This window comes from Anthonomus grandis, chromosome 10 (genome assembly GCF_022605725.1).
Source record: "Anthonomus grandis grandis chromosome 10, icAntGran1.3, whole genome shotgun sequence".
NCBI classification, from domain to species: domain Eukaryota; kingdom Metazoa; phylum Arthropoda; class Insecta; order Coleoptera; family Curculionidae; genus Anthonomus; species Anthonomus grandis.
The window spans coordinates 11188955-11199102 of NC_065555.1; the positions used below are offsets into that span (position 1 = coordinate 11188955).

At 33.4% G+C, this 10148-nt stretch overlaps 1 protein-coding gene across 2 annotated transcripts; it reads left to right on the plus strand.

The window, feature by feature from the left end:
- Positions 1–1278: 1278 nt before the first annotated feature.
- Positions 1279–7456, plus strand: LOC126740987 (protein sneaky-like). 2 transcript variants are annotated; one of them, XM_050447209.1, is made up of 12 exons: positions 1279–1359; positions 1410–1500; positions 1553–1709; positions 1767–1900; positions 1952–2088; positions 2145–2370; positions 3400–3515; positions 3585–3798; positions 3873–4162; positions 4216–4510; positions 4561–4702; positions 7252–7456. In XM_050447209.1, exons 2-12 carry the CDS (start codon positions 1472–1474, stop codon positions 7423–7425), a joined length of 1914 nt encoding a protein of 637 aa, XP_050303166.1. In that variant the 5' UTR covers positions 1279–1359; positions 1410–1471; the 3' UTR covers positions 7426–7456. The 2 variants fall into 2 exon arrangements, with proteins under 2 accessions (XP_050303166.1, XP_050303167.1); XM_050447210.1 differs by lacking the exon at positions 7252–7456 and adding an exon at positions 4812–5322 and having other exon boundaries at positions 1343–1500.
- The last annotated feature ends 2692 nt before the right edge of the window (positions 7457–10148 follow it).

A 10148-nucleotide genomic window follows, 5' to 3' on the forward strand; every position in this document is an offset into this window, starting at 1 on the left:
ATCAGAATTTTTATCTGCTGTATAGTTAACCTGTAGGTAGCAATATTTACAAATATCAATTTTTAAAGATACACCACTAAACCTATCTCAAAAACCAATTTAAAACAACACAAATAATTTTTTCTTAGGTTTATTAAATATAGTAATCTGTCTGTAAAAATCCTCACCGGACTAATATTTCGACTTTCGAGGCCTATTTGTAGGTGTTCAGCTGTACAGATATGGAAAATCTTTGATGTCGACTTTTTTTATATACTTATTTCGGTTTCGATATTTAGAATTTGAACTTTGTGAATTTTATCATAGAACCTATTTGTAATAAAATAGGTTCTATGATATTACGAATGAGTACCACAGGCTTATACATAAAAAGAAGAAACAACCGTTAAAATATTAAACTATTACAAAATGAATTATCTCAAATAACCATTTGCAATTATATTATTGCAATTACTTCTTTATTAATATTTTTCAAATACATTATCGAATTAATGAATGATTAAAAAATACTAAGAAGCACTCAGATTTCTTGAAGAAAATCTACTGATGACGCTATCAAGCTACAAATAATTATAAACTTGCTAATAATAATAAACCATCTCCAAATGCCTCTTTTAATCCTTGCTAGGTTATTAAGACTACACCACTTGTAAAACCTATTGATATCCACCTATACCTCACTGCTAGAATTAGCTGTAGTAATAGATTTATAAATCTTCATATCACCAGCCATTCGGATAAAGTGACAATATTGAAGCTATTAACCAATATTATGGAAGAAAAGATTGAAAAGAATAGATGCAAAATAACCACTGACACTGCAAAGGGAACTAACTCTTACAATCTGTTTTCAATTCATTTGTACAAGATCTGTTACAATCAGCCAGTTGTACAAGAATATTCAAAGCTGACTTCCACCAATTAAGAACTGATGCATTAACTGCTGTATAGATAGATAATAGATGCTTAAAAGCTAAGTCCAAGAGAACAGCGGTTATAATAAATTTCGTTCTATTGGAAATCTTTTAAGATCAATTGACTAATCCATGTAGAGAATCATCTTCTATGCTCATTCTTTTTAAATCGGATACTTGTTGGTTAGCTACTAGAAAGGTCCTTATGGAAAATCCAGTATTAATCTTCAATTTCTCAATTTCTGCTAGATCCTTACAATTCTGGTCTCTTGATAAATTTCTGATTTCAATGACTACGTAACGTGGCTCCATTTTGTTCAGAACCTCTGTATATTATTAGAGGTTGACAATCTAGTCCAAAAATGTCTAAACATAAATTAGACCTAGAAGCGAAACTACAAAATTTAACTCCTTTTAAGCAGTTGTTTTTTTCAAAACCTGACCAGTATGTGCCTCTTAAGAAAGTTTGTGGTTTTTTTTATGGATTTATTTTAGGAATTATATTTTATCGTTTTATTTTATCTGAGTTGGGATTTAGTGAAGATATAGCATTTTGGATGTCCATTACATTATGTTTTATGCTTGGGTATGTTAAACCGTTGAATAATATTTATTTTAAATAATACTAACTATTGCAGTGCTGGTATATCTTCATCTGCACAAATACGGTGCATTACTCTTCTTACATTCCCAGCTTTTGGAGGTCGAGTTGGAAGAAGTGTCTTAAAAGCTTTGGTTATAACTTTTATTATTTCCGGACCTTTAGAAAATTTGTCCAATAATGGAAAAGAAGTTGTAAGCAAGGAAAATCTTTTTATTTCTTTGTAGCTTAAATAAAATTGTAATTTGAAGGTAAGAGTGTTTGCTTGCACAGCTTCCCTAACATTTAACATGACCAAAACAAGATTTACTTTGATGTTTAAACCTTTTACCGACGCAATTTTTGGTATGAAAACTGAGGTCAATGAAGTTAAAGATACTATAAGGTAAACTATTTAACAAAAAAGTACTAAAATGTTAATTTCATATTCATTAAGGTCAATTAAGGATGTGTCTGCCCCAGTAACTGGTGAGATTGAGGACGAAAAGGCCATGAAGAAAATTAAAGAAGAAAATGATTATTTAGACGAGTTAACCACTACAAAAACGTCAATTAACGATAACAAGACAAATGGTACGTACTATACTGAAAATAGATATTAGTCCTTGAAAGCAAGGAATAATTTTAAGGTGAACGCATTGAAGGCGAAAGATACGAAAAGAAATATCTCAAGAAAGTTGAAACGCGTTGTATGGGGCAATTTGAAAGAGCAGCTGAAAGATGCAGAACGATGTTTGAAACTGGTTATAATAAATGTTATGATACGGTAACTTGGGTTGCTGGTTGGCTACTTTGCTGGCCGATGAAACTTGATTTCGTATGTAATATAGCTGAAGCTTTAGGAGGTAGTAGCAGGTTAGTCCAAGTGTTACAGAGTGTAAAAGTTTTCTTTATTAAGGTGTTTAAAGATGTCAGTAACATCATATAGATAAATTGGTAAACATTCTATGTGTGTATCTTAGTAAACAAATCTGAAGTGAACCATTTAACTGAACTGCCATCTCCAATAATTTATATCATATTATCTTTTGCCCCATTCGAGCTGTACCGGTGGAGTGCACATTTTCGTAATTCTTATATAATTTTCTCTCAAACGTTAGACGTGCTTTGATCATAAATCATAGGCAAAGCCTTTAAGTAAAAAGAGATCGAAAATGCTTTCCAGTTTCGCCACTTGCGTTTACCGCTGCAACGAAAAATGTAATACACTGCACGTCTTGTCCTTTTCTAAGTTTAATATGTGTCGAACTCTAGTTAATAGAAGGGAACTAGGATAAACGCTATTCTTCTTTTTGTGACTTGAGATTTGTAATTGCAAGTTGGTTTACTAATTTTTGCACTCAGAACTCGTATTAGCCAGATGTGTATACTAAACTTTTATACATTTATATCTTGCAATCTAGATGTTGCTAATTTATTGCAATGTCCAGTATTCCGAGAAGTAAACATTAATTTTTTACTCAGCCTAATTTACTCGTGTACTACAATCATCGTAGATTTATTTTTTATTTCCGTGCAATAGTTATCAAAATTATAACCTACTTATATACCTATCGTTTATCCTTAGTTTTCAATAGAAATAATATTAGGCTAAATGTTCTCTACAACTTGGTCTGGCTGTAGTTATTTTATTCTTGACTGATGAAGTCAATTTTTTTGGCCAATCTGACTTATATCTGACTTATATGTGAGCTAGATGCATTTTCTAAGCAAAATTCACCTCTGTCCATAATTTCCTTCTTAGTGTTGACGTTAAAGTTGATCTTAAAGGGACTATTTGAGCTTTTCAGTTCAAGGGACTTACGAATCCGTTTTTCTTACCCGTTTTTGTGCTAATTGCTATTTATTTTTAATAGGAATTACTGATTTTTTTTTTGAATTTAGGTGTGATCCTTCAAAACATATCGATGCTGGTTTTGGAGAAGGGTATGCATATTTAAAAGAATCTAGGTCCTCATTGTCTCAAAATTTTAAGGATGTAAAGCTGCAGTACAAATTAGGTAATGAATGACCTTTTAGAAACTTAATTCCCGGAAATATCGTTGTTCTTAAAGTTGTATCTTTTGCAGGAAAAGTGAAGCAACTAAGAGACGTAAGAGATGCCAGAGATACTGCTGTAGCGATTTTGAATAAAGTAAAGGGCAAAAAGGAGATATTTGAGAGCATTTTTAATATAATAAAGCGAATCTTGGCATTTATTTTTCTTAAAATTATACTTAGCTGTCAGGACTACGAGGAAAAATATTTAAAAGATATTGAATTTGACAATATTTATTTAACAAAGTAAGTATATCTAGTTGAAATCGTAAAGATGTTGAACCGTAAAGATGCATCAACATCCATCATATTCCTTAAAGATACTTTCGTAAGATAGACGCTCGAAGAAAACAACAAGACAAACCAACACTATTACCTTTAAAAAAAATGGAGAGGCTCCTAATTGTGGATCCTAAGACCCTTAAGCCTTTGAAAACAGAAAGAGAGAGCATTTTGAGAGAGACTTTTATTTTGGTACTGGAAATGATAACTGCCAGCACTTTCATTTTGTTGGATAGACTCTTCTACGAAGCGCTGGATTTGATAAGAAGACATGCTAAAATTGACTATTTGACTACAGGAAAGCATGATCTCTTACTTCAAATCAAAGGTAAGTATTTTAAAATGAAATGGAACTATTTGGATTTTCTAATAAACCCCTAGGCACAGGTATGATTGCAGCTCTTTTACGTTCTCTAGTAAAAGGTTTTAACGTAAAAAAACGAATAAAAATCGAACGTTCTAACGAACAATGTCTACCTAAACCCCAAAAACTGGCAGCTGCCTACATCTTTAAAATATATGGAGTGTACTTTGCGATTTGGTCGATGATGTGGATTCAAGCCTACACTCAACGATTGAGACGATTGATATGCTCCTACTATTTTAGAAAACGAGAAAAACAACGAGTTTTATTTCTGTATAATGAAACGTTGAAGAGAAGAAAGGCTCTTTTTCTGTATGTGAATGCTGTAGATTATTTAAGCCCTAAAAACGCTATTTTTTTAGTCATATGAAAAAGACCCTTGAAAGAAAGGCGAGAGAAAGACGCCTAGAAGAAAGCTATAACATATGTCAAATTCTTATTTTAAAGTTTCCTAAGAGGTTCAGTTGGTTAAAAATTTTTAAATGCGCAAGAAAAAAATGTCTGGTAAGTCTAAATATAAATGTAAGCCCGGATTGTAATTGCTTCCGCGTCACCTTTACTTCATCCATTCCACACCCCCTGTCCTTTTCTATCCTACAAAACCCGTTCACAGACTCTTACCCAGCCCTAGCCGATGAGGCCGGATGCATCATAGAAGAAGCAGACCACTATATAGAGAAAGTTATTAAACACGCCGTAAGTGAAAACTATTAAAAAAGAACTACTCGGTCAGTAATGTATACTAGAAATAAGGGCACAGAAAATGGTATGAAATTCTTCCTGAAGAAACTCAGCGGATACGATGTAGGACACACTGTTATATATACGTAACGCTTTAAAGCCTTCGTAGTGTAACAATATTTTAAATAACAAGACACCAGCTGATTCTTCGTCATTCAAGACGGGTAAATGGCACAGCCGCACCACTTCTTGAAGTTTGGCGAGAACCGTCCGGAACAGCATTCTGCCGAGTATATAAGGAGCCGCATCATCGTCAGATGTCACTTCAGTGAAGTAAAGTTCGGAATATTGGCGCGAAATTTGAATAATTGTAAATAAATATTTAGTAGTCGTGAGTGATCGTCTTTTCGTAGTGAAGTGTGCAAATAAATTACTTGACTATTTTTCGATTGTTTTAATTCATACCTAACGAACGCAAAAAAACGCTGTAGCGTTTTTAATTTTCACAGATTTATTAAAATTTCCGAAATTAAATTATTAATCCAATTATTAGAGGCAAGTCTAACTTGTCTCTCAAGGGCAGCATTTAAGCTCCTTGACTTCTCTTGCAAGGATAATGTGCTCCAGAAACGAATCTTGGCGAGTGGCAATGCCCTTGGAAGCTGGATTTAGAGAGGTGCCTCTTTGGCTGTCTTCAACACTTTTCGGCAATTCAATCGATTGATAAGTTCACAATAAGTTCTTGTTCTTTCCAGACTAAACATTTTCATGATGGTAAGTGAATGAACTTCTGGTTATTGGATATTGGGTTTTTTCCCCCAACCACGTGACCTTCTTGCGATGAATAGAAGCATTCGCCAAATACTCAAAAACCCGATTACCCCTAGCAGGAAACCCACATTTAGTCTACTGTCACAAAGAGAGCATTATTAAATCTTATAATTTTTTATCCAATAAAAAGTTCTTCAGTTTATAAAAAGGATATTTTTTGTAACCAATAAGAAGCGAAGTCTTGGATCAATTTGATAGTGCTGACTGTTAAATGTCAATGCAAATTTCCAAGGCTAACCCTTTGTTTTAAAGAGGTAAATATTAAATGCCAAATTATGGACTGACCAAAAGCCACCTTTTACTTGGCTTATAAAGCTTATTGTACCATTTTTACCCGTTAGGTGTGATTTAAAACACTCGATGTAAAATAGTCAAGTGATTTATTTTACACATACACACTAAACAGGATCACCTAAGGCTACTATAAATGTTTATTTTCACTGTATGTATTTACTATTTTTGTCTGAGTTAACAGTCGCACTAATATTCCGACTTAAACCGAACTTCCAGTGGCGCGGCCTCCTTATATACTGGCCAGACCATAGTACCGGAAGATTCGCCAACCTTCAGAGACGTCTCCACAGATGTCGTGCGGTGTGCCCGCTTGCGCCACTGCGATGATTCCTGAATGGTGAAGGATAGCTGATATTTGCAGCGTTGTCAATACAATACAATATTTTATTAAACCGGGAACTGTGAACGACGACCTTAATGAATGTAACTCAATATACTTGAAATAGCACACGCATGAACCCTAGAATCTCAGGACGTTCAACGCTTACGCTGAGCTATGTATACAGCCAGGCCAAAATTGGAGAAAATTGAGACCAATAAGAAGAGATGTGATATGTCCAGTTGGACAATTGCTACAATTGACAAAATTTTGGATTAGAGAGGCGATCCAAATCAACTCTCTCCACGTGTCATCTAAATTTCCTCAGGAAGAGTTTCAAACCGCTTTCTGTGTCTTCGTCCTAGTATATGTATATTGAGGGAGGGGTTCTTTTTCCATAATTTTTAGCTAACCCCGTTATATAGTAGGGTTAGGTCTTCTTTATTACAAACACGGTACACGGTAGTCTGCTTCTCCTACGACGTATCCTACGTCGTAGTTACTGACGTCAATAGTTTCAGCTAACCATCAGTTCGCTAGCAGCGATAGTCTAGTCTAGGAATGGGTTTTAGAGACGCAGTAGGTCCTTAATAGAGTTTTAAGTTAAGAGCTTGGCAAAATGTTAAGTTCAGAATTCAAAGCGACCAATAAGAAGAGAAGCTATGAGTCAGATTTGACAAATATGACAATTGACTTGAGTTTGCGTCATTTGATATGAAATTTTGAGAGATTGACGACTATTTATTTAAAGATCTAAGGTTTGTCTGACAGAAGAGGTTGGACATGAGTTGTGATAAGAGCAACTGCTTGGATCCAATTTTTCAACTATTTTGTAAAATTCTTACCTCTAGTATCATCAAAAAAACTTTAATTATGAGAACTTTCAATATTTTGTATAATCGATAAATATACTTTTTCTTAAATTTAGCTTTGTGAAGAACCTGAACCAAGAAAACTGAGTGAATTTATAGAGTGCCCAAATGAGTGGTGTTTTTTTGTTTACTGCAAAGAATGCTGGAAAGACATGGGAGGAAAATGCCTGGTCTGTGAAACAGAAATCAATACTGATGAAGTTATAGAGAGTGATATTGATGAATTTTAGATTTTTTAAGAAATAAACTTATAATTAGTTACCTTAAGTCTTATTTTATGGTATTTTAGATATCTGGACGTAAAAGTATATATTTTTAGACTTTAAATTTTAGCAAGATTTGCTCAGCTATGCCTTCTCATGGACGTATACACATCGCATATCTGAAATCCACTTGCTACAAACTATAATGAGTAATGTATCCAATCATACCTTCGGGAACTCTATAATTAAACATTTAAAAACTCAACAAATTGAATTTTTTAATGTAATATCATTGATAATCAATCGTCATCATCTTCATCATTGCAGTTGTTGGTTCAGCGCGATTGCACTGGCAAAAAAACCAAGTGTATCAATCAATACTTTTTAATATTTGCAAAAGTGATAACCCTCATATATATTCTTCTATGCGTTTTATCATTCTTATAGTACTATGAGTAGTTTACTCTTGATCTTCGAGAAATGTTATCTAGTTAGCCCGTCGGATGACGCCTGATGCTACATCGTTTGGACGGAAACCCGCGAGTATTTTCTCTAACCTGACCGAAGTTCTATCGTTTTTATTGAATTTCCGATGCTGCAATCATATAAATATTATTTTCAGATTTAATTTATACTAATAAATTATAGAGTAGTAGGGTTCTTTTCTACATATAGATACGTCAAGAATTTCCAATAAATGCAGTTCACTCGTTTCTACCTTTTAAAATGAGTGGACAAAGATGGATATATACGATAGATAATTTCTTGACATGCAAACCTTGGTCCATTCAGTTAATTAATATACACGCCTGGCACATTTGTTCTTAAGTGCCAAAATACTCATGCATCAACATAGAAGAAAAATTAATCGGAAAAGCATTAAGAAAGAAAAATGCTTCACCGATTTTACATTTGCTTGCCGCAAAGAGTAGAGATGTTATGTACTGCACGTCGTCTCCTACACGGCCATCTCTACATTTAATTTGGCTCGAACTGTGGTTAGTTGAGAGGACTATAGGAGAAACGCCATGTTCTCTTTTCAAATTATGACTCAGACTTTTTATGGAAAATTAATGCATTGAGTTCCGCACCCAAGACCTTCGTTGGCCAGACGTGTATTTGACATTTGTTGTTTTTCGAATTATTATACGTCACATAACGGAAATACTGATTTTTCTCTTGTTTTGTTTCTCTTGTGGACTTAGTAAGTAATTCTTTGTCAAACCCGTTTAAAGTGAAATGGTCAGTATTCCACAGAACATCATCGTTTCTAAATACTTAGTGTTTAAAACGCAAAGACGTTGGATAACCAATAGTCTATTCGGGAGATTTTAAAATCTGATGTGCTGAGTTGGCCCTTCTTAATGTATTGAGATGAAGAAGGTGGCATGATATGACGTTCAGTTGATACTTCATTCATTCTCGTCTCTCGTCTGTCTAACTTAGGGATCTATGATCTTTTCATGTCCTAGATTGATTCTTACCTAACCAATTATGAACAACAAGTTGAAATAGGGCGGTTTATATCCCCCTTTTATATTTTTATATTTATATTTATAATAGGCTATAACCCCTATTTAGCCATCTCAGGAGTTCTTCAGGATCCACACCTTAATTAATTTATTTATGGTATGGGATATAGTGGAGTTGCTCGGGCGTTCTTGCCCTTCTACACGTCTTATCTCTGTTTCATAGTTTGCTACATCTCGGTAGCGCGAGCAGCGGGCACACCTCGCGACATCTCTGGAGACACGTATTAGGTTAACGAATCTTGCAGAAAAATGGTCTAGCTAAAATGTAAGGAGCCCTTGCTGTTAGGACGACAGTTTAAGGCGAAATATTGGCACGACAAAATCGAAAAAAAGTAGGAAAAAATACAAGATGTAGGTAAATAAATGTTTCTATAACGTTATAGTGTGTGCATGTGTAATAAATCAGTTTACTGTTTTTGCGCATCAAGTGTTTTAATTCACCTCTAAACGAACGGTAAAAATGCTACAAATATTCTATAATAATATATGGGATTTAATATTTAACTTGGTGAGATCTAGATCGAATGAATTTTATAATATTGTAAGTTGGAACTTTTTGAACAGCTAGATCTTAAAAGGGAGAAGACACTGATACATTATTTAAGGTAGAATTTTGACTTACTAAATTTTTACCTAGGAAATGAGTTAAATAATCTATACATTCACGATTAAAGGAACAAACTCAATTAAAATTCGTGTATTTTTTTCTTTTTATTTTTTAGACACGTCAACCATCGAGTATTGTGCCTCATGTAAAAATTATAATAATTTTTTTTATTCGTCAATATTAATTTTTTTAATAAAAGACCTTATATATTATGACGTTTTACAATTCTATGATATATTGTAAATATTTTTGGTCTAGCAAACTTTCTGCCTTAAGTCAATTGTTTGTCAAATATGACGTTACCGACTAAAGAAACATAAAAAAATATTTTAAATTTATTGCAACTAATGTTTAATAATTTATTGTTCATTTGATTCAATGCGTCTTTGCAATCAAAATTTTGGTTACATGGTGTCTCAAGGAGAAACTATGACAACATAAAAAAATTTTATGTGATTTCTTAGAAAGTAAGTAGACCTTATAATTTTCGAACAGTTTTTAATTTTAAATTTACCTGATAGCGGTTTGTCATGTATTTGTGATTATAATTGTCATATAAGTTGTCATTACATGCATATTAGTAATAATTTCTTGACGCAACTTTTCGTAAC

Bases quoted from the DNA above. Each gene is read 5' to 3' on its own strand.
- LOC126740987 (XM_050447209.1), top strand. From the start codon at position 1,472: ATGTCCATTACATTATGTTTTATGCTTGG. The intron at 1,710-1,766 runs GTAAGCAAGGAA...TGTAATTTGAAG, and splicing joins CCAATAATGGAAAAGAAGTT to GTAAGAGTGTTTGCTTGCAC. The intron at 4,163-4,215 runs GTAAGTATTTTA...ATAAACCCCTAG, and splicing joins TCTCTTACTTCAAATCAAAG to GCACAGGTATGATTGCAGCT.